General features: G+C 40.1%; 1 protein-coding gene across 1 annotated transcript in view; it reads left to right on the top strand.

The window, feature by feature from the left end:
• The window catches only part of DPP10 (dipeptidyl peptidase like 10), a 111232-nt gene that overhangs the window by 15573 nt on the left and 70258 nt on the right, over window positions 1-25401 (top strand). Inside the window, exons 3-5 of the mRNA XM_075000693.1 lie at window positions 15695-15815; window positions 20721-20875; window positions 21566-21663. Of these exons, the coding sequence (XP_074856794.1) occupies window positions 20786-20875; window positions 21566-21663 (188 nt within the window). The 5' untranslated portion in view covers window positions 15695-15815; window positions 20721-20785. The remainder of the gene's footprint in view (window positions 1-15694; window positions 15816-20720; window positions 20876-21565; window positions 21664-25401) is intronic.

Raw genomic sequence — 25401 nt, forward strand, 5'->3', positions numbered from 1 at the left:
CCTGGGATCTTCGGGGTGCTGCAGCATACCCAGCAGTCCCAGTTCTCACACCTGTGCTGCTTAGTGTATACCATGAGACGACTTGTTTTCTTCCCAACGTGGAATTAAAGTAAATTTCAAAAACAATGAAAGTAGCTATAAAATGAAATTGTTATTCTCCACATCCCAATCTAGTAAAGCAATTTAGCATATTCTTAAGTGCTTTACTGGATCAGGGCTTGAGAGCCCAAAATGTATTTAAATCAAAGACTTTAGTCATTGGAAAAATTCCAATTAACTTTGCTGAACTAGGAGGCCCTAAGCAACCAGGCACTGAAGGCTTTGTACCATAGAATGCTGTTTGGATTGCACATTTATAATTACTACAGTTGACACTTAAAATCTGAGCAATCTGAAGTGTGTGTTTTAGCATTAATGTTGCTGTGCAGGCTAGGAGAACAAACTTTGATAGCTCGGTGCACTGGAAGTAGATTAGAAAGGAAATACATCACCAAGCATGCACCTGACCTGTCAGATTAAACAGCCATTTAGCCGGGCCGTCTTGTCTCATCTCCCTGTAATGGTGAAGCAGTAGTATGCTTAATAGAATCTGTAGGCTAGTGGTAAATGCTGTACGCCTCAGCCTTGCTGTAATATAATAGCTGCTGCTGCTGTGAGTGTCATTGCTCATGAGCCCCTGGCAGCAGCAGCAGCACATGATGCAACAGCTGTTCTCTTCAACCCACTCCTTCTCCGGACTCTTTCCTGGTGCTGCCTCTTACCCCCAGTCCTTACTCTCATGCTGCCTCTTCTCTGCAGGACCATACCCGTCTCAAGTGTTTTTCCTTCCCTCTCCCATTCCCTCCCAGGTAGCTTGCTGCTGCATGTATGGATGTGGATGCAGTTTAAATCCAGGTAGTGGATGGCGGATTGGATGAAGGGTTGAACCTAGCAGATGCAGACTGGATGCAGACCCACATTTTTTGTGTTTACACGCGGCTCTTTTCTGTTAGAGTACAATTATAAGCAGGTGACTGACTGGCTAAGCAGCAGTTTGGCAGAAAAGGTTGTGGCGATCACAGTGGATGAGAAGCTGAATGTGGGTCACGGTGTGCTCTGGTAGCCAAGAAGGTGAATGACATATTAGGGTGCATTAGGAGGAGCATTTCCAGCAGAACTAGAGAAGTGATTATTCCCCTGTTTTTGGCCCTGGTGAGACCAGCTCTGGAATATTGTGTCCAGTTCTGGGCCCCCCACTACAGAAGGGATGTGGACGCATTCAGGAGGGTCCAGTGGAAGGCAAAGGAAATGATTGGGATGCTGGAGCACATGACTTTCCAGGAGAGGCTGAGAGATTTGGGCTTGTTTATTCTTCAGAAGGGAAGAGTGAGGGGGGATGCAGAGAGAGGCTGTTCTCAGAAGTGACAGATGGCAGAGAGAGGAGCAGTGGTCTCAGTTACAGTGGAGGAGATCTATGGTTGGATATTAGAAAAAAAATATTTCACCAGGAGGGTGGTGAAGCACTAGAATGGGTTACATAGGGAAGTGGTAGAATCTCTATCCCTAGACATTTTTAAGTCCTGGCTTGACAAAGTCCTGGCTGGGATGATTTAGTTAGGGTTGATCCTGCTTTGGGCAGGGGGCTGAATTTGACTTCCTGAGGTCTCTCCTAGCCCTGTGATTCTAGAGCTGTGGGGTAAGTGAAGGTTTCAACACGGATGTACATAGCCATGCTTATTCCAAGCAGTAGTAGCATGGTGAACCATTTATCTTGTTAGGACCAGGAAAAGAGGCAGCTTGGTCCATTGGATAAGATGCTGAACTGTTGTTTGAAAATTTGGCTCCTGTTCTGAGTTCTGTGTTCACGTGCTAGGTGACCATGGTCAAGTCATTCAGCCTCTCAGAAACTCGTTTCCTTTTACCTCCCATGTTTGTCTAATCTCCATAGAGTATAATATCATATCTTCTTATGGTCACGCAGAGCTAAGTTAAGTGGGGCCTTGATCTAACTTGGATGCTCTAGATGCTTCTGCAATAATTACATCATATAGCATTTGCTTCCAGGCCTCTCAGAACCCAGCAGCCAAAATCATAGCCTTTTTCTTGAACCATATTGTGTTATTTGATTACCCACTTCCTTCATTTTGGCTGTGTCTACACTACCTCCCTACTTCGAAGGAGGATGGTAAGTAGGGCGTCGGGAGTTTATTAATCAAGTGCTGCAAATTCCCCCCTGCAGCAACTTAGAAGTGTTAAACTTCAAAGTGCTGGCTCATGTCTAGCTGTGGCTAACCCACTGGTACTTCGAAGTCCCTTTACTCTGCAGCACTTCATTAATAAACTCCGAACACCCTACTTACCATCCTCCCTTTGAAGTAGGGAGTTAGTGTAGACTAGCCTTTTGTCTGCTGAAACAATATCAGACTATTATGTTAGCTCTGAAGGTTCTGCAGAACTTAACTTTGCATCTCAGTGTCTCTGCTCATTTCTGATCACAATGCACTTTATCCTCTGCATTCAGCCTTTGGTGTCAGCATCATTATCCCTTCCTTCCCAATGATCCCACCCACTTCTTCCAAAACTCCACTCCTTCCATGATGTCTTCTGATGCAGACCCAGCTAAACATACCACAACATCCATTTTTATTTAAAGAATGTAATAATAATCATCTGGGTCTACAAATGTCTGTTTTATTCTTGTTGTTCATCTGTCATTGCAGGATTGGGGTTTTAAAGGCTCAAAGTTAAGCACAGGGTATATCTCATGTAACATCAACCACAATGTTGATTTTTGACAACAATTAATATTGCCTTTGTTTAGCAGGTGTTATTTTATGCTATTGAAGTGTTATCATCATCATCATCAATAACTGTGGGCTCAGCGCCCATTGGTGTCTGATGTGTTAGGCTACTCCCAAGTTCATAATCCTTGCATCTGGGTTCAGTTTTCTTCAATATAAAAGAAAGCAAACCTGGAGTAACATTATAAAGTAATAGTCCTGTCTGTTAGCTTGCTCTGATGTTCAGCAACTTACTCATAAACCTTCTGCAGTCCCAAGACCTATTTGTCTCTTCATAGTCCTTTGCTACATACAGACAAGCATGTTTCCAGTCCTCTGTTAATCTCAGACATGCTGTCATGGAGCCAGAAATCTCAGTTATAACCTCTGGCTGGTAATCATCATCCCCATTCACTTGATGCTATCCATTGGGATAGGTGATTCCCAGCACTGATCCAGAGCAAAGCTGATTTAGCCACACTCCCTTGACCTATAGAGGGATAGACCACCCTGGTAAAAGTTCTCACTACACCTAACCTTCTGAGATGTTGTGAAGGGACATATAAGTGCCCAAGTTTGAAGTCAGAAATGTATGGATTCTTTCTGTCAAGGGAGACATCAGTGTAAGTCTTGATCAGCAAGCAACCCAAAAAACACCTGTGCTCTAGGGAATTCTCTGGAAATCAGGGAAGGAAACACTTTGCTTCAGGCTATAAAGCAATAGTGGCATTGCATTTTGGCTGCTGTAGCTTTGAGTTACAAATACCTCCATTGCTGTTGTACCCTTTTCCTATCTGAGCTGAAAGACTGAGACAGTTTCAGATCCACTGATGTGCCAATGGACCGCAAACTCTCTGGTTTTCAGTGGCTGGGCCTAGATCCTCAAAAGAATTTAGGTTTCCATAGTCCATTGAAAGCTAGATTAAAGCTACCACAGGTATGCCTACAAGTGCTGCAGTAACGCTTCCTGATTACAGTTTAGACATTGTTGAGTGTGATTAATTTTAAGGCTTCATACTAAAGTAAACATTTCCATAGCCAGCAGCCCTGGGGCTGGGAGTTTGCCAGATGCTCAGATGTTCTGGATAATAGAGAGGTATAACTAGCAATGCATAACACTAAAGAAAAAAACAAAAATGTGCGCGGAGTACTTTATTTACCAACAACAGTAGCATTGTACACTATGTACTTTACTGTATTTGCTGTGTGTATTTGTATTTACTTTCACTATACTGTACTTATGGAAAACATAACTAAAATTTACTTATGGTTAATGTGCCAGTTATTGGAGAGTTACAGATGATAGAATGCCAGATATGAAATAATTTATTGTAATGGGTGAGATTCTGACAGGGATATTGCCTGGTGCTACGCATAGAGAACACGGACTCTTAAACAGTAAAATGCGATTGTGCTTTTAAATTTGTTCATATATGAACAAGATAATGATCTATTTGCTTTTAATATTGAGGGTGTTGGGCTAATCAGACATACTTTCTAACATAGTTGACACTCTCTAATTTCATAACAGTAATTTACTTTAATACATGAAGCCTAAGAACACAGAGAAAATGATTTTTGTGTGTAGGGGGGAGGGGGGCTTTTGCTGTGGACTTCAGATGAACCTAAACAAGTCTAGGGTATGGAGAAATGCATTAATCTTCTCAGCTCACTAACCATAATTGTACTACTTTGGAGTATGATGGAGGTACTAACATATTTTATATTCTGTAGCATGTAACAAAGGTCTGTTTTCTTGTGATTGAACTGTTGTTGATTTCCCCTATGACAAGAAACTGGATATTTGGTGTTGTTATATTTCCATCTTGAAAATTAAATTTCAGGAGACTATTAAAAATAGTGGACAATCAGTAAATTGCAGTGTATGGCTCCATTACCTTGGACAATGTTTTCTGCTTGTCTTGTTGTTATCAGTCACTGAGTCATATAACTTGGTCACAGACAAACTATGGACAAGTAATTGGAAACAATTATAAGTAATTGGAAACGATTAATCTTAATCTTAGAGCAGATTTTCCTCTTTTGTTAACCATTTGGGATGGAGGTTAGCTTTTTACTGAAGCTATGATAAATAATCATAAATCATATGTTAATTAAAATGCAATTTGATTGTTATCAGTACCTTCCATTGTTATTTAATTCATTTATTTATTACACTCTACAACTAGAAGAAAGGTGCACACCCTTTGCATAGAGATAAATCTAATTCCATCCATATACCCTGCTTTGAAATACACAGACGTCTGAGAGAGGGATGGGCAGGGAGTAGGGAGCAATATCTGGAGATTCTGCCGCTCCATGGATCTTCTCCACCTGCACTTGTGAAAGGGATTAAGGGCTTGTCTATACTAGGGAAATAAGTCGATTTCAGAGATGCAATTCTAGCCACAGGAATTGAGTAGCTAGAATTGACGTACTGGAAATCGACTTACCTGACAGCCCTAACTAAAGAAGGATCTCCCTTACTCCATGCAATATCCCTTATTTCCAGAGAGATCGATTTTATATGTCTTTATCAGATGCACAAAATTGAACTCTGGAAGACTGAGGCAGAATGGGTTGATCTTCTTGGAAGTATAGACAAGCCCTAAGAAAGCACAGGGAGCTACTCCAGTTATTAGCAGTAGACCAGCCTTCACAGTTTTAAGAGAAGAACTGGGTGTTGCCTACAGGAATTAGTCCTTGAAGAATACATTACAGTTACTGTGAAACATTTTACAAACTATTTTAAAAAAGTATTTTAAGAAGTTAATTTAGGTGAGGCATCAATGAAGATTTTTTAGGAGCTGACTGAGATGCAATAAAAAGGGGAAAAGGTTTAGTGTCACACATAAAACATTAAAGATAACAAAATCTTTAATTCTTCACAGTAAATTGAAGTAAATTTCATTATTAGCAGAAAAACTTATGCTAATTTAAATTATTCCTAAAGATGTTGTGACATTATCTGATTACAATAAGATGATAAAAACATTATTGATAGCACTATTATGTAGATGAAACAAATCTTATGCCAAGTATGACACACATCCAGGAGATGTTAAGCATCCTGGAGGGTAATTGACCCAGAGTCAGCTTCTAAAGACATTTTAGAAAAGTATAAAAATAGTAAGTTATATCTTGTGAGATGTTAATTCCTGTCTATTTCTATAGATGTTGATTAGGAAATCAAAGGGAATATTGACATTTAAATGAATCCTGGATGACATAATTTCATTGTCTTTAAAGTTGGTGGTAATTTGTTTAATGGTTAAATTACCTAATGTTAATTACCATGACATTTGGAAACAGGGGGTTGTATCAAAAGCCTGTTTTTAACCCAGGACTCAATGGCAAAGAAGCTTCTTGAAATCTATATTTTCTCTTATCTCATATCTGCTGAAGGCTCCTTCAGGTATAAGTATTGAGATTCCCATTCAAAGATGGAACACCCTGTATATGATATGGCATATGGACTAAATTAAAAAAAATATTTTGCAACTACAGAACTTTCACTATCTCTAATATGAATCTGATTTGAGAACAGTACTCATATCTGGATATATATTGGTCTTTTAACCAATATTCTCTCTCTCTTATTTTTTAATAAATTTGAGTTTTATTAATAGGAATTGGCTAGACGTATGTATTTAGGATAGGATCTGGAATAGTCATTGATCTGCAGGGGAGGAGGGAATATATCCCATTCTTTGGGATTGGTAGAACTATCTTATGTGATGATTGAGATATTCAGTGATCCACATCCCATTTAAAGTTGGCGTCTGACTAGTTTCCTAAAGATGGGTTGTTTTAAGGTAGTGGCAGGCAATAACCCACCTGCAGGCTGGATGCACTTCAGCGGGGTAGGCCCTGGCAGGCCACCACTGATGTTTTTACCCATGCCTCTGCATATATGGGCACTCGGAGCTCCTGTTGGCCATGGATCACTGTTCCTAGTCAATGGGCTGTTTGGGAAGTGGTATACCAGTCCGTGCCACTTCATGCAGCTCCCATTGGCTGGAAATGGTGACCTGCCACCAACGGAAGCTGCAAGCACTCATACTGGCAGAGGTACAGGTTAATGCAGCAGCAGTGCCCCCCCCCCAGGTCCTAACCGTGGTGAACCATGTCTGTCTTAGTGTCCACCCTTGTTTTAAGAGACTGTGTTTTGGTTTTTGGGTGACCAGTAAGGTATCATAGAGGCAGTTTTGTGCTGGCTTGGAATAACTTCCAGCAATGGCAATTGGTTCTCCCTTTCTTGGCAGTTCATCCTGATTGAGTCACCTCAGCTGGCTCCTCTGGGACCCTGGTCATTAAAAGCAATGATTTAATTAAACAAAGTTTAGAAGATGTTAACCAGTTAAATATGAAAATGAATAGGTTAAACAAATAACACTCAAATGAAATAATAGGTCATGCAACGATGAGATCATAGTCTGATATTTGTACACTTGGAAGTTTTATTCGCTAAGTGGTCTGTGCCCTAAAACACTAACAGGTATAGTGAGAAGCAGTTAAAAATAGTAAAGCAATTTTCATGTGAGATAGTGGAGCCTCGTTCCACCTTGTGCCTTTTTCAATTTATTTTCTTATCATCACACCTAAAAGCTGGGAAAGCATTTCAGGCACAAAACCACTGATGAATGTATGAGAATCTCTCTCTCTCATAGACTTTTAGCGATTTCTCTTCTAATAATATTGAAAGATTCAATAGGTGTGGTCAGCAAATTTTAGTGTTCAGAATGTGCCTGTAAAACCATAATGTTAATAACTGGTCATGAACTTGTATTAAGAAAAACCCTTCAATATTCACTGAGGCCGTTTCTACACTTTCGGAGAAAGTGACGTGCAGAAATAGCCTGAGTGACTATATATGAGCAATACTCACAAACCCTTCTGGAGATAGCACTCCAAAGGAATACGTTAAGACACATGACATCACCCTCTTGAGTAAGTAAGCAAATGTGCCTCAAAGCTCTGCTCCTTTAAATAGTTACACATATGCTTAATTTTAATACTTTGAATACTCTCAACTGATCGCATTAGTAAAATTAACTATGTCCATGTCAGGATTGGCATCCCAGACAAGTGGCTTGCTATTTTTATTTATTTATTTAATTAGTTAGTTAGAAAGTTAGTTTCTATAGCACTTAGGTGTATTAACATGGATAAAGCTAGCACAGTCTACTTCAGTGTTGCCAACTCTCATGGTTTTAACACGTCGCATGATATCGTGTTTTTTGTTTCAAGACCACCCCTTGGAGGTATGTGATGAAATAAAAATCTTGAGGGGTTTTTTTTGTTGATGTTTTTGTTTTTGCTATTTTTTTTTAATGGTGCAACACCTATCACCAAGAAGTGCTTGTCCAGGACTGGGTCATTTAGAAGCTATAGTCATACCACTAATATTAACCAAAACAAAATAAGTATCCAAACCTCATGTTTGCAGAGTAAAGCTTGAAAATGTGGCCTATGTGTAGTATAAAATAGAACTGGTTTGGTATTTTGTAACAAAATGTTTTTATCAGAAGATACTGATTGATTCAGACTGAAATGTTTTGTGGGAAAGTGTTAGGATATAGATTTGCAGACCTACGTATACTTTAAGAATTTAGTATTTAAGAATCTTATCATTTAGCTACTTACAGGAGTATAAAAAAGGAGAATCAAAATCACAGTCTGCCAGCATATGGGTCTTGTCTCACTATGATAGTCTGGAGTTTTGTTCTTAAGCCTTTGGCTAAGCATCAGGAGCAGTCATGAGCTAGGAAACTTACGGCCACACCCTCGCATCCCAAACCAGTGATGTTGAAATAAAGCAATTTTCGACAGTTAGAAATGCAATCTATTCTATTGTCTCCAGATACCGGGGACAGCCCAGAAGATCTAAGAAAAAGCTTAGGTTGATAGCTCGTTGTCTTTCAAGGGTTGGGGTTGTGAAATCCTTATTCCTTTTTGTTTTTATGACCACCACACCCTTATGGCAAACATCCCACTTAACATACTTTCTTCTTCCCAGAGGTTTCTCTCTTTTTCTCCCTCACCCCTTTACTTTTTAATTTTTATCTTTAGCTAATGTCTCAGTTCTCTCTGTTCTGCTCCAGAAACTGAAAAAGCAGGTCTTTCCCATGAAAGTGTATTATGTAATAAATAAAATTGTTAGTCTTTAAGTTGCTACAGATCTGCTTGCTTTGTTTTGCAAAGATACAAACGAACATGGCTACACCTCTGAGACTACCCACTCTCCTGTTGTTTGTATGATCTGTCTGGTTCCTTGATTGTTTCTGATTGCTGTATAATTAATTTTGCTCAGTGTACACCAGTGAAAGTGGTGGGATATAATAGGTTAGATAATCATGTTAGAATACGTTAGAATTGGTTAATTTCAGTAAAATGATTGATAAAGCCAGTCCTTTATTTCTGGAAAAAGAAGGTGGCAGAACTCAAGCCCCACCCTGCTCTCCCCTGCCCCAAGATCCACACCCCACCTGGTGGCTTAACCCCCATGCATGGGGCCCAAACTGCACCTCAACAGTTTAAACCGTCCTCACCCGAGAGGCCTGAGCCACTCACAGCATCTGAGCCACCCCTCAGCAGGTCCTAAGTTTCCCCCCCAGCAGCTGCCTCCCTGACAGGACCTGAGTCCCCCCCGTTGTCTTAAATCCCCCTGCCCATATTGCCCCAACCTGCCCCCTGGTGGCTTAATCCCCCCAACGTGGTCCCAACCCTCCCCCCACTGGCATAAGCTCCCCAACAGTTTAACCCCCCCACACACACACACAACCCCAAACTGCCCTCCCTGCCCAACCACTGTCTTGACTCACCTTATGTAGGAGGAGCTCCACGTGTAGGTGCTTCTCCTTCAGCGGCCACCTGCAGCTCCCCGCCATCCCTCCGGCTCACCCAGGTAAATCAGGAGGGGCAGCTCACAGCACCCTTTCATGCTGAAGGAAGGTTTCAGTTTAATTGATTTAATGACCATCCATAAACCAGCTGAGTCCCTCCTTCAGCACAGCAGGGCACTGTGAGCCAGAAGCAAGCAGCAGCAGCAGCAGCAGGAGCTGCATATCATCCCCTTAAAAAGCCACATGCAGCTCAGAGCTTCCCAGCCACATTTTAAAAATGGCAGGGCCAGCAAAAAAAAAGTGGTGGGCATTCTGCACCATTCCACCAGAAAAAAAGCCCTGGATGAAGGTATGGCTGAGAATATCACTATGTAAAGTCTGGGGGCAAACACGAAGTAAGTTGGGAAAAATGGAAGCTGGATTCTTGCTTGGTGGAAGCTAATCCCAGGAAATATTGTGTTGTTTGCATCTCTAAACTTTGGGTATTGCTATTTTCTGTTCAGGTGAGAAGAACCAAGAAAGTGGAAGGGTGATAAATCCTCTAACAAATAGGATTGGTTCTGACAAATATTTCAATCAAAAACACTCTGAAAAAAGCCATAAGTTGTTGAAATATGTGTTTCAATTTTTCAAAACAAAACATTCTGAGCTTCCAATTCTCGGAGACTTTTCATTTCAAAATATTTTGATGTTATTGAATGTGATATTTTGATTGATCCAAACCAAATTTATTTTCAGAGATTTGGTTTTCAGAAACATTTCAGATATCATTATTTTGTCTTGAGTTGGAACAGGGGAATTTTTGGAGATCGGGAAAACTTTGTGGAACAGGCAAACCATTTCCTGAAAAGTTTCAACATAAAGGCCCCAAATCCAAAGACAAATAAAAAGAAATAAAAAATTCTTGGTTTTCTGTCAATCTGACAGGGTTTCCTGGGGCATGACTCTTGATTTCTGAATGCTCGGCATATATAACATTTCTCCCCATCTGTTTTTGGGTAGGAAATTTATACCATCCAAAATAATCCCCTAAGTGCTTGGCCTCCAAATGGCACATCACACTTGCATAATTGTACATTCAGGAAACAAATTAATATGTTCTTTCCGTTTCACTTAGAACTCAATTTCACTTTGAAATTCTAAGAGGATTCCTCTTGATTACATTCAGCCTTCCTGCTTTCAATTGTTGGAGCTGTAGGAAAGGAGCACGTGCTCAAGACACTTAGCTGATCAGTGTCAGTTTGTTGCAAGACACATTACAGATGGTTTTATCCGTTGTTGCCATGTATTAGTGACACTTACATTATAATACTATGCAGCTCATCAATGTACAAAAAAATAATCTGCCTCAAATTCCTTTTACAGCCTTCGATTGTCCTAGGGAAAGTACATTACTGTCCTGACTATAATCATAACTGTGGGCTAGTCTATGGCCTGGCTTCTGTGGCTGAACAAAGGGGAGTGAAGCACCACCTCAATCAGTTCTGCCAGCTAGGAGACTCACAAGTCATAAGGGCATGTCAGGAGAATTATGTTGCACCAGCAAGGACTTCAGATCTGACACAATATACTTCCAGCACAAGGAGCAAAAACCAGAGAGTCAGATCTTGACTTCTAGAAGCGTGGACTTCTCCTGAGGCATTGTATCAGTTGTTCAGGGCTTGTAGCAAAGACATGATTAAGCCTGATGTTAGCTGTTTTCATGTTAAGGTTACTACTAATTGGTTTGAATGCTAACGTTGCTGTAATTATGCTGTCTGCTGCACTATACTAGCAGATTTTAATATTTTCATTCTCAGGCCTTGTTTTCAAGGAGTGGAATGTGGTCAATTGATCTATAAAAATAAATGCTCTCATATGAACCACAGTGTGAAACATTTTAAACCCAATGACAATGGGCTTTTGGTCTTTTACATGTTTGTAAGAAATCTGCCTGGAATAATTTCTGTGGTTTTATACACTTTTTATGTACCCTGGTAATTCAAAAATGGCATCAGATGAATTATAACAAGTGCTCAAAGTTACAGTCTGGGGCTGAATGACTGAACTTAATGGTGATTTATTCTAAGGTATTTCTACAATATCAAGCATGAGCACATTATCCTTTTGGGACTAACTACTACACAGCACTGCAGAGATCTAGCAATGGAAGGGATGATTTAAAGCAGCATGTTTGGTCTACTTGATGGTCGATTTAGTTCTGCAAGGTCATGGATTTAAATCCTGTTTAATTTTTTAGTATCTGTAACAGTCTCATTGTTTTTAGCTAACAAATAAAGTCATCCCTAGAGCCTGGATTCTCGCAGTGAGCTAGTAGGTAAAGATGGGATTCAGGTCCCCAGTTACTCCAGACCTCAGAAGTTATGAATAGGAATGATGCATCTGTGATAAGAGATTACATTCAGGTGTTTGTGAGAATGTTTGAAGGATGTAAAGAAGGCGGGTTGGATGTAATGAAAGAATGGGGATGGAGCACTTTATAAAATAAATATTAGCGAATAAGAGTTCATTACCATGTGATCAGTCAAACCAACACCTGCATGTTCCTTGTGAGATATTTTCTTATGTCTAATGTGTCAAATTCAATTAGCAACACATACTGTGGAAAAGTAACAAGATTAGAGACCCTTTTCATGGTTCAGTTATAGGAGTAGTTTTTACTCCCACTTTCAGACTGACAGTGTAGTGTTTAAATGAAAGCTTTTCACTACAGCAACCAGACTTTAAAGATTCTGTCACAGTTTGAAACAGAAACAAACTGAGGGGTAAGAGGAAAAAGAGGAATACGGTAACATTTTGTCCTTGTTATCGTTCTGCTATAAGACACAAGATTGAGCTAGTTGTTCAAAGAATCCCCAACAAATAAGATAACATTTCCAAATTGTTGTTCTTTTACCCAATTATAAGCATCTCTATATATTGTAAGAACTCCACTAGACATAATGCCAGACATTGGAGCCCAGCAGTGCAGAGGGCAGAAGGAGCAGGGCTTATGGCAGAAATATATGTGGAGTGGCAGCACAGAACTCCATGGTTTTTCTGGCAGTGGTGGCAGCAGGAGCACTGAGCATCTTTCATACAATCATAGAATTCTAGGGCTGGAAGGGCCCTCAGGAGGTCATCCAGTCCAGCCCTCTGCCCAAAACAGGATCAGCCTTAACTAAATCATCCCAGCCAGGGCTTTGTGAAGCTCGAACTAAAAAACCTCTAGAATGCAGATTCCACCACCTCCCTAGGTAACGCATTCTAGTGCTTCACCACTTTCCTGTTGAAATACTTTTTCCTAATATCCAACCTACACCTTCCCCTCTGTAACTTCAGACTATTGCTCCTTGTTCTTCCATACGTCACTTCTGAGAACAGCCTCTCTCCATCCTGTTTAGAGCCCTCCCTTCAGGAAGTTGAAGGCTGCTATCAAATCATCCCTCACTCTTCTCTTCTGCAAACTAAATAATCCCAAGTCCCTCAGCCTCCCCTCATAGGTCATGTGCTCCAGACCCCTAATCTTCTTCATTGCCCTCTGCTGGACCCTCTCCAATGCATCCACATCCTTTCTATACTGGGGGGCCCAGAACTGGACACAATACTCCAGATGTGGCATCCCCAGTGCCAAATAGAGGGGAATAATAACTTCTGTAGATCTCCTGTGCACCCAAATATGCCATTAGCCTTCTTGGCTACAAGGGTACACTGTTGACTCATATCCAGCCTCTCGTCCACCATAATCCCCAGGTCCTTTTGTTCTGCACTGCTACTTAACCAGTTGGCACCCAGTCTGTAACAATGCCTGGGATTCTTCCATCCCAAATGCAAGATTCTGCACTTGTCCTTGTTGAGCCTCATCAGATTCTTTTTGGCCCAATCCTCCAATTTATCTAGGTCACTCTGGACCCTATCCTTATCCTCCAACATATCAACCTGTCCCCCTAGCTTTGAAATTACAGGCCTGGGAGCAACTGCCCCGTTTGCCCTCCCCCCTGCCCGGTTGGCAGGCTTGTGGGTGCCACACCCATCTCACTTCCTGAAGAATCATCTTAGCATAAACAAACACTTCTAACTGTATAAAAAGGAAACCGATTGGCAAAATTATCTTATTTCACCTTCCTTAAACAATTAAGTAGTCCACCTTACCTGGCATTACTTATGTTCATTTCTGTTTGCCAGCAAAAACAAACTTATCTTCCCACTCTGTTCCCCCTAGAAACATATACTGACTACACTGTCTATCATTGCGTCCCACAGAACGTTGGCATCATTGAAATTCTTACTCCATATCTTCTCCAAGAGTAAAGTTGTGTCGCATTTTTCAAGTTCAGAAATTCTGAACTACATCTTCAAATATAAATGTAATTACTGGTCAGAACTTCTGGATAATTTATGTGTCTTCTGAAATCATAAAAATTGCACCTATTATTTTTACTTCAAGATTGAATTGAACATAGGGTTTTGAAATTTTGACTATAAAGTAACTTTGTCCCAAGCTACCCTTTATTCCTGATAATAGCTAAAACATGCTTCAGTGCTCATAGTATGAAACTCTTCAACTTTATTGCTTTATGAAGTAGAAATCCTGGTAGAGATATTATTAAACATCAATAAAAGTCTGCAATTTAAGGATGCTTAGGGAAATCTGTTTCAAATGATAATTGGCAAGGGGAGAGGAAAGCAGTGCTAAGGTCAACAATACTTAACTTTAGATGGGTATTATTCCCACAAGTGACATATGATGAATAAATGCATTTACTACAATTAAACAACCACCAATTTAGCATGAATGCATATCAAAGGGACATTAGCACCAAAAGTTCTACTGTGCATTGTTTTTCTATTGATTCATTATCTGCATTTTCCTGCCTGCTAAAATGCAACTGTGCATGGATGTTCTTAGGAATTGCTTTATTGTTTTGGTGTGCTTGGCAAATGCATGTGTGGGTAAGCACTTTAAAGATAAAAAAGGCAATAATCGCTGAGAAATTTACAATTAGAACAATTCATGAATGTTGACAACAGGTGAGAGGGAGAGATGAGGGAAAACAGAAGAAAAAAAGGATTGTCAATATCTCCTTTTCAGAGCCATTATTACAGAAATTCAGATCACCTATGATTCCCCGTTTTCCTTTCTGTTTGTTATAGCTTTGTGTGTCTTAGTTTTGGTGGTGTATATTTGTAATTGATATCAGGTGAAAAGAGGGAGCAAATAGTGCCAATGCAGAGACCAGAAACAGCACATTCCAAAAAAGCGTGTTTCTGGGAAAAAATGTGAAAGCTGAAGGGAGGATCCCTGTCTAATACAAGGGAAGAGGCAGAATTTTATGCTGTTCTACAGAAGTTCTTATGCCATGCCCAACACCCTAGTAACAACTGCATTCCAATAGCACATTAAGTAATGTGACTAACATCTTTCAGGTGTTTGTTCCATCATGTTTCCCCAGTGGAGAACCACATGTAGTGGAGTGTCTTGTGTAGTTTTAAATGAAAATGTACATTGCCATTTATGTAAGAGAAATCAGGGTCAAAGAATGTATCTTTCTCTTTGAGTGGACGGTGGTGAGAACTGTCATGGTGTTCAGTTTCTCAAAGAGTTCATTCCACTATCTTGGACCAGGCCCTGAAAAAACATTAAATATTAAGTTAAAGTAAATATTAAAGCAGGGATCTATATCTGCAAATTATATTATCTAGATATAGATTACAAATATAGCCATTTTCATAGATGGAAATATAAATAAAAGAATAAAAATGGGATGAACAAAATATTTCATTATATGTTGTAATAAAATTGGGCATTTTAGCCTCTTTACAAACTGGGTGGGTTTGAGGTTGTGCTAAAATTGGCTAAAGGTAGTAGAAATATTTGAGTTGGTATGATACTTAAAAAGAGAGGATTCAGGGCTACATGAATAGTACAAATTTCTTAGAAATTGATGATACCAGAAAGTCTAAAGAGATCTTCAATTTAAATTATGATGAATTATTCTTTGGATTGTTCTGAAACTGTGGAAATTGTGTTTCTATCACTGAGCAAGAAAACATTCATTTATGCATACCAACATGTTATTTCCCACACATTACCTCTTTTACCTCATCTAGATTTATATTTTTGAAAACAACATCTACTATCAACCTGATGTAAAGAGTAGCTCATTGCGATTGACATCTTCAGGAAAAGAAGGAATTATTTTTAATGGAATTGCAGACTGGCTATATGAAGGTAAGATGAATAAATACAGATGTTTGTTTATACCAGGAAGAAGTTCTTATACAAAACCTACAAGAGAAAACTATTCATTCCAGGACAATGGTGCCTCAAACTGTTTTGCTTTTACTCTTATTTTCCTAAAAAAATTGCCTTCAGAGCTTTGCATTAGCTCGGATTTTATATTGACTCACAACTTGGTTTGCATATAATTATATTTTCTTGTGCAGGGGAGGGTGCCAGAGTGCAAGCTAAACAGTAATGAAAGAGCCCCTCCAGCCTGAGTCCCGCAAGACCGAATCAGCTGGCTTGGTCCAGATGCAGTTCTTTAGTTGCTGCGCAGATATCCTCTTTAGGATCCTTTCAAAAACCCAGCTCAAATGGATTCTCTGAAATAAGAATGGTAATTTACATTCTATGGAGGTTTAAATGCCTCTATTCAAAAGATTACCCTCCTCAAGTTTTAATGGATTCCATTAATGTTTTGTAAGTATTTTAATAGGTCAGTGAAGTTCAAAAGCAGGGAGATGGGGCATCTTTAATACGGAAGATCATTTTAAATGCACTCCAGATACAGCAAATCTAATATGATTGCATATAAATTGGTGTATTTAAGCATATAAAGTTAATTAAATCTGACACAGCAGATCACCTTTTTGCTAAGACAGAGTATTGGTTGGGTTGCATGCATGATTATTCAATGCTTTGTTAGGCAATTTTGGGACAAATTCTGCTAATAGCACATTCTCAGAAGAAGGTAGCCTCTGTGATATACTCTGAACTGGGGCAGTATGGAGTTGCACTGTGCCAAAGATAATTCTGAATGTTTCCAGGAAATCTCCAGATTCCTACTGTTCCCCTTTATGGAATTCAACACATTCCTTCCCACCCTTCACACCAGGCAGCTGACCAGCTCTGCTCTGGAGCACATGGGCAGAAAATAGCTCTGCTAGTTCTCCAGACTTTTCTGGGTATCATACATCCCTAGGGAGTAGTTGGGGGTCAGCTACTACCTGCTGTTCTTCCTAAATTGATTTAGGTAATACGGAAGGGAGCCGCCACCTGAAGACTAGCAAAGTCTAGCATAAGAGAAGCCCTGGTGACATCAGTTGGGCTATACTAAGCATTGGTGCAGGTTACTTATATATACTTGCGTGCGGGTAGTGTAGTAGTGAGCAAAGCAGTTAGTGCTGTGTGATGAATGAAACTGGGAAAGAGTTCAGTTTCAGAAGAGAGTAGGATGAAGTTGTTAACAGACAAACTTTGGAGCTGTGGCACATCACACTGTCCAATATTTAATCAAAAGCTCTTTCTGGTGGTTCTGCCCACCTGCCACATTACTTACAGGTAATCAAATCTTCCATGTAAGTTAGGATTACAAAACGTGGTTCTTAGTTAATGGAGGATGAAGTAAGCAATTCTAATGCTACTGTAGATTCTTATGCCAAAGCTGCACCTACTGTTAAGTGCAAATACTGTGAAAGAAATAAATTAATTAAAATTACCTGAGTACATGTATATTGAATGCAAAGGGCCTCACTACCCCCAGTATTTGTATAGAGTGCCTAAAGTGGAACAAGACCAATTTTCTTTTTCTTTTATGCCATGCCAGTGTGGCATTTTTTAACTTGATTGTGCAATCAGAAAATCATCTTTTGTAGTAAAAGGATAATGTGCATTTTTAACAACTAATTTTTTGTTAACGATAAACAGAATTTTTGACCATACAAATTACTTTATTGCATAAGCTTTAAGAGACTGGGTAAAAAGTGTAAATGATAAGAAACAGAGAGAACCACAGGCTGAACCTCTATAATTTGGAACTCTCATCCAGCAACATCCATGATCCAGCATGATTTTAATTAGCCAGGTGGTCACTTATGGGTGGGGCCAAGTTTCCTGTTGTCTCATAAAATTTGTTTACAGCTTCCAGTCATGGCTCGCAGTATTCTGTGCTATTAGTTAGCTGTAATTTACCCTTAAATGTCCTCTAAGAGCCCAGTTTGCTGTGGAAGTGTTAGTAATGCTGCTAGATAAAATTGACCTCCCATGGTCTGGCAAATTCTCTCATTCAGCACCTGTCAGGTCCCGAGGTACTGGGTGAGAGAGGTTCAACCTGTATTTGAAAATGCACATAAGCATAGGTTACATTTCTAACTGATACTCCATCAGAGGTTTACGCATGTGTATGTAAAACAGTGCATGCTCATGTATGTGGCTATGCTTTGAATGTGAACTGTCAGATTTCAGCACCTGTGCTCAGTGTTAGAATTTCCTTTCACAAAACTCACTGGGACTTACTGCTCCCATGACTCTTTGCACCATCAAATACGTGTTTCTACCTACATGTGCAATTGTTCATGTAAGTGGACACGTAGTATTGGAAATCAAGTCAATAAACATTAAAAAAAAACATGGAGGTTGATTTCAGCAAGGCCACAACTTTTCCTGTATGTTAATACGAAGGAAGAGACTCCTGGATTTCCAGTGCACTGCTTCAGCCTCTCCTTGTTAATCCCTGGCAGGACAGCTACTGGACGCCACTGTGTGAGGCATTCCCGATTACATTCATCCCTTGTTAAATGAGTACTTTAGTGATGAATACTCGCTTAAACAAGGGACGCATATACTTACCTTAGTTCACTAGATGAGTGAACTCCCCCTGTTAATACAAGCCTAACCCCCTCCCCATGGCTCCAACCTGCTGTAGTCTGACTCCCCCGCCAGGCCTCAGACCCAACCCGCCACACCTTAACCACAACCCGCGGCAGCCTGACCCCCATGGCCACAACCCACGGCAGCCTGACCTGCGGCCCCAACCTGCTGCAGCCTTACCCCCTGCCGGCCCTGTGGCCCCAACCCACGGCAGCCAGACCCACTCCGCCAGCCCCGTGGCCCCAACCCACAGCGGCTAGACCACCCTCCCCCCCGCTGGCCCCGTGGCACCAACTCACAGCAACTTACCCTCCACTGGCCCCGCGGCCCCACTAGTCCTTCAGACCTAATACGCGATAGCCTGATGCCCTGCGACCCCAACCCGCAGCAGCCTGACCCCCTCCCCCTGCCAGGCCCGTAGACCTAACCTGCCACAGCCTGACTCCTTCTGCGGGCCTGCACACCCAGCCTGCAGCAGCCTTAACCCCCTCACCCGCTCCACGGATACAACTTGCAGCAGCCTGAACCCCCAGCTCACCCCACGGACCCAACCCACCACCAGATTTTAACCCTCCCTCCCATTCATGGCCCCAAACTGCCCCCAGCCTTTAACCTCCCCCACAAAACCCAAGCTTCACTTATCTTTCAACAGCAGCACCACATGCTGCCACTCCTACCCTGAGCACTAGGAACCAATCAGAGACTTTTACATGGTATTTTAATGGTAATTTAGTATCCCTCTTATGAGTTTTTGCCTACGAGCAGAACGTTGAAAACCAGTTGTGCTTGTATAGCAAGGGATGAGTGTACGGTGGGACCCCTGTACATGAGGTTACATCCAGCAAAGGTTATACAGCCTGGGGGTAGGAGAGTTGGGACTATGAACTCTGTGTGGCCTCTCTCAAGTGATTCTACCTCTTCTCAGACTGTTCAGTCCCTAGCCCATAATTCTTATGCAAGTTCTGCTCCCAGAGAGTGGTCTCTGGATTCCTAGGAATAGGCTATGGTGGGAAGGAAGAAGCTGTTCCCCTCACCATCTTTTTTAAGAGTGGTGATAGGGTACAGGTGGAGGTCATTCCAGGCACAAATCCCCAGAGCACAGTGTGGTGCTATTGTGGCTGGCATGCTGACTCTTCCTCTTTTCTATCTAACTTGTTAATATAAGCAGCACTTTGCAAGCAGTAAATACAGGTGATATGTTTTGTGATAGTATCAGGAATGCAGCTGATTGAATACTGCACTATTACATTAATGAGCATTCAGATGAATTCCAAATAGCTGCTCACTTTGACTTTATACATGTGGCTTTTTCATTTCTCATGCACAAATACTCATGTTCCTGGGCTTTGATTTACAGAAGTGTTTGGGAATGTCTGTTCTTTGTGTGAATATCCTTATTTGAATGCAAACAGCATTCCGTGTTTCCTGTATGCCACTGCTGTTTACCCTTCCATTATTTTTCTATGTAAAAGGTGTCAATTATCTAATGAGGGGACGGAAACAATATCTTGTAACTGAGGCAATCAGTCCAACATCAACCAAAATTAGTGAATATTCTAAGAGAACAAATTTTGGTTTCCAAACGCACAGCCAAAAGATATGTACAGAACACTGTTCACTAAGAAGTCCAAATGGAAAGTTACTAGTTTAAAAAAAAAAAGGTGATCATGGACAATAAATAAATTTTAAAAAAAACAGTCAGATCTAATGCTGGACAGGAAATGGATTTTTCTTTTTTGCTGGGAATTTTGTAATTTAAAAAAAAAAAAGTGAAAACAAGGAAGGAATACATTCCAAAACAAAATTACAAGCCCTCCCCCCAAAAAAAAATTTCATGCAAAATAAGATTCAATAAAGCTGAAGGTTTTCCCCAGAAAAAGTGAATAACTTGATGGAATACTACTACTATAGTGCTAATATTACCTTTACATTCTATTGATGCAAATCATTGACAAAAAGAATTAAACATACAAACTGGATAGAATGATACTAGGACTAAATATAATGCAATAATCATCTCAACTATGCAAGAAATTCCACTGACATAATTGAGAACACTCATCAGAGTAAAAATTCATACTTTGTGTTATAATAGATCTTATATTCAGGCATTTCAAACCAGGATCATTTTCAATTTTTATATAATTGCAAAAGCTACATTGCAAGAAAACGTAGCAATTATATTAAATGCAAACTCATCAGTTCGTAATCTGAATCACACAGTAGTTACTTCTGTGACTTTCCAAGCATATCCATCTGTTTCAGAGGAGCTTCTTCACTCTCACGTTGCCCACTGGTGGTCCCCGGATGGAGAAAGGTTGGCATTCCTGATGATAAATGACACTTTGGTACCAAACATGGTTATTCCTCGGTTTACTGGAGGTCTGTATCCCAAAGGAAAGCAATATCCATATCCTAAGGTAAGTAAAGTCTAAGTGCAATCTAGTGCCCTTGTGCACGGTTCAGTGAACCAACTGATAGCTTTCTGCGTTTTTGAAGGACTGTTAATACATAGTAAAAGAAGCTGCTTGCGTTGTTATGGCAGCACAGAAACCATTAGGTAAGGATGGGATGTACAGTCTGTTTCATGCTAATTTATGATTAGTATATTCTACAAGTTTTGAATGAAGAATGAAGTGATCAAAACGAGTCAAAAAATGCTCTCAGAATGTCCTTTGAATAGCAAATCAGCTGTAGGGATTGTTTGGCTGCAGTTATATTGATGGATGAAGCATAGCAGCTTTCTGATAACATAGAGTATCCTAGTATCTCATTTCAAATTTTCATCAAGCGATGGTGTTATTAACTGGGACAAGAAACCTTGGTTGGGTAAAATAAGCAATGATATGAATCTTTCCCAAGTCTTGAACTGAGCAGAACTAAACCTGACAGTGAGGTTCAAAAATGTGGATGAGGAGCTCCAGTGAATAGCTGATGTGATGAACAATTCATGGGCAATTTTATTGTTTTCAATTGAAGATAACTTCAAGGGTTTTCAGGGTGAAGAAAAAAACATATTGAAGTATGTGTATTTTCCTTAAATATGTTTAGTTGTCATTATTTCTGGTGCCTCTACATTATATGCTAAAACATCTTTCTTTTTTTCAAAGGCAGGTCAAACAAACCCAACGATAAAGCTGTTTGTCGTCAATCTATATGGACCAACACATACACTGGAGCTCATGCCACCTGACAGCTTTAAATCAAGGTATGTAAATGAATTGTTTTGTGAAACTCACAATGACCTCTGGCCATCGTGATAAGCACAGTGTAAGAACCTGAAGAGACTTGAATTCTACTAAGGTTAACAATCACATGGAAGTCCCAGGGTTCTAGAATGTGCACCTTTACTGAAGTCCTCCAGAGCTCCAAGTAATTGTGATGTAATTATTTGTTCCAGGATGTATTTACTTCACCCTGGTGCTAAGATTCTGGGAAAACAGTAGAGGGCAGAGGGTTGTAAACAGAGATTTTGCCTGAGAACAGTGTAGTACTGAATTGAGTTGTTTGTTTGGCCTGCACCCACTTGCTGGCAACAAGTGGTTTCAGTTCTGAGATGCACCCAGAAAATACAATAATGGGTCCATTATCAGGAAATTAATTCCAATAAACTTTTTTAAATGTAAAGTGGTATATTAAGAACTCTTCAAATCATTAAATATAAAGCCATATCACTTCTCAGATCCAGGTCGATCACATAAAATAAGCTGTGATCCTGTCATATCACATGGGCTAGGCTGTGTTGGACTGTTTAAGTGCTTGGTAGAAAGATCTCTGGGTGAAGGTGCTTCTGGAAATAGTGATAGAACTTAGTAGGTATGATTTCTTTTGAGTCAGTACTGAACTAATGACAACATGGTGTTGCCAGGAATTGTCGTGCTGAAGTTACATGTTTTGCATGAGGCTCCTGACCACTTGTGCTTATTAGAGATCATTTGGAACTTTCTTTAAGGACAGGAGAAGTTTAATTAAAGTCTTTTAGCCAGAGTCCAATTTATGTAATTATATTCTGCCAGCTCAAATTGCTATTGTGACTTCAGGTGGCTATGATATTCCACTTCACTACCTGCCCTAACTGGTTAGGCAACGGCATTTAGTAATGAATGAAAAGAGTTGACTGCATTCTGGAGGCAAGAGAGGCACTCCTTGCCCTTCATCACATAACAGTTTGAGGCTTAATGAAGTATTACTAAAATAGTTTGAGATATCCAGCTCCATGGCGGTAAATAAGCTGTATAATTGTTACCACTAGTCCATAAGGTATAACAAGTGGGGTTCCGCAGGGGTCTGTACTGGGACTGGTTCTGTTCAATACCTTCATCAATGATTTAGATATTGGCATCAAAAGTATGCTTATTTAGTTTGCAGATGATACCAAGTTAGGAGGGGTTACAACTGCTTTGGAGGATAGGGTTAAAATTGAAAATGATCTGGACAAATTGGAGAAACGGTGTGAGGTAAACAGGATGAAGTTTAATAAAGACAAATGCAAAGTGCTCCACTTAGGAAGGAGCAATCAGTTTCACACATACAGAATGGGAAGCGACTGTCTAGGAAGGAATATGGCAGAAAGAGATCTAGGGGTGATAGTGGACCACAAGTTAAATATGAGTCAACAGTGTGATGCTGTTGCAAAAAAAGCAAACAGGATTCTGGGATGCATTAGCAGGTGAGTTGTGAACAAGACATGAGAAGTCATTCTTCCACTCTATTCTGCACTGGTTAGGCCTCAGTTGGAGTGTTGTGTCAAGTTCTGGGTGCCGCATTTCAAGAAAGATGTGGATAAATTGGAAAGGGTCCAAAAAAGAGCAACAAGAATGATCAAAAGTCTAGAGAACATGACCTATAAAGAAAGGCTGAAAGAATTGGGCTTGTTTAGTTTTGAAAAAAGCAGATAAAGGGGGGAAATCACAAAAACTAGAGCAAGGCCATGCAAGCCTGGAAATTATCAATTTTAATATTATTTAATATAATTTTTCCAATTAAAGGATAATGACTTAGTTATCAATAATAGATAGTTTACAGAGGTATGAATCAAACATCATTTGAAAGTGGTTATCTGCAATTCTGATGTAATTGGAATGTTTGTCAATCTGACTCATATCTGTGCAGAAAACACATACATACTTGAGGGAAGCCAAAATTGGACAGGCCTTTCCTAAAGGAGAAACTAGAAGGGTTGCTTATTGATTCTGATATTTTGTATTAATTTGTTTCAGTAATCATTTTTTGCAGTCCCATTTGTAATAAGATCAGCATGGTGTTTCTGTAATGGGAACTTTAAAAACTTGTCTAGAGTTTGGTTCACCTTTATGGATTTTTTCATAGAACTTTCTGTAAAAATCTTCTGAAAATAGATACTGTATGTGACTTTACCATCAAAGATGAAATATACCTCTTTGTGGTCCCCTAAAAACCTCGTTTTTAGTTAGTCGTTTAGGCCTAGGTTCTTGCTCTGTGCATGACCTGAGAAGGTGGCAACTGCCAGTGATAAAATTCAACATGAGGTCTGAAAGTCTAGCTGGGTTTTTTCCTGCTCCCCACTTTTCCTACTTCCATATATTAGCAATTTCAAAGATTCTACGACTTCCCTCAGTTACATCTTTTCTACGAGACTGTATTATTGACAGTCTGTTTTCCAGTCGATAACTGAGATTTAGCTTTACAGTTGGAACATAGACCTTGATCCTAAGGGTAAAACGCCTATTCCTTGGACAGTATTTTTTTCTTAGTCAACAATTACGTGTTTTATGCAGACATTCCTCTTTCTATTGACCCAAAAAATTGTGAACTATAAAATGTAGTAAAAATTACGCCATCGAAGAAGAGTGGATCTAATTACGCACTGTAAATTGAAACATTGAGTGATACAATTTTTGCAGTTACTTTTCAGTAGACAGACACACTGTAAGGATGCAGTTACCAGCACTGGGTCTCCAGCCCCTTTGTGCCAATTGTGCAATGCAAAGTAGTTAATAAGTAACTAGTAACATGGGCAATGGGGGCACAATTGTGTAGGTAAATCCCAGTCTCATGTTGTCAGCCTAAACCATCCCTGACAACCTCATGGACAGGGGGAATGTCCAGACCACCTTAACAATTCTGGGTGGACAGAAGGCATCAGCCAGAAGAGATTGGAATGGCCCTGAAGATGCTCACATTTATTTTAGGGAACAAAGAATATTCTAGATGTTCTGAAAATCAGAGGCATGCTTTGAGGGGGAGGGAGGAGACAACAACAAACCTACCTACATTTTTTATTTAATTGTGATCAGGAAATCCCTGAGAAGCAGTAAACAAAATTACACAACACCATTGATAAGGAATTACACTTTCGGGCGGGGATGGGCAAGAAGCTGGATGCAGTTGGCTAAGGTTAGCGCTAGGTGCTTTACTTTTCTGCCAGCACTTTACTTAACAACCATTTTCTGCTCCTGTTGGCCACAGGTGGCTGTTCTCAGACAACTGGATCTGAGAAAAGTGGAGAGCACACTGGGAAACCACTCCCCACAGGTTCCACTGGCCAGAAATGGCAGTCTGGAGTCAATGTGATCTGTAAGCACCCTTACCTGCAGAGGGGCAGGTAAATAAAGTGCTGGTGGCCCATGAGGTGCTAACCCTCATGAACCATGTTGGGCCTGTGCACCATTTATTGCCTACCCCTGTGTATATATAGAGTATACCTGTGCCTTCAGGGACATGACATAAGTTCATAGGATCTTGTACTTGGGATGGGACTGTGAACTGGGCCCCAAAATCTGTAATTTAATTTGTTTCTTTTTTGATCACTTCACTCATTTTCCATCAACCTTGTTGAGCTGAAAGTTCTCTCTCTATGACACTATAATTTCTTTCTGGCTTGGGGAATGCTAATGACTCTACTGTGAATAGTTAATTTTTAACAAAATACTTCAGGTGATGAAATAAGGGTATTTGTTTTTCATTT

The sequence above is a fragment of the Carettochelys insculpta genome, chromosome 8 (assembly GCF_033958435.1).
Source record: "Carettochelys insculpta isolate YL-2023 chromosome 8, ASM3395843v1, whole genome shotgun sequence".
NCBI lineage: Eukaryota > Metazoa > Chordata > Testudines > Carettochelyidae > Carettochelys > Carettochelys insculpta.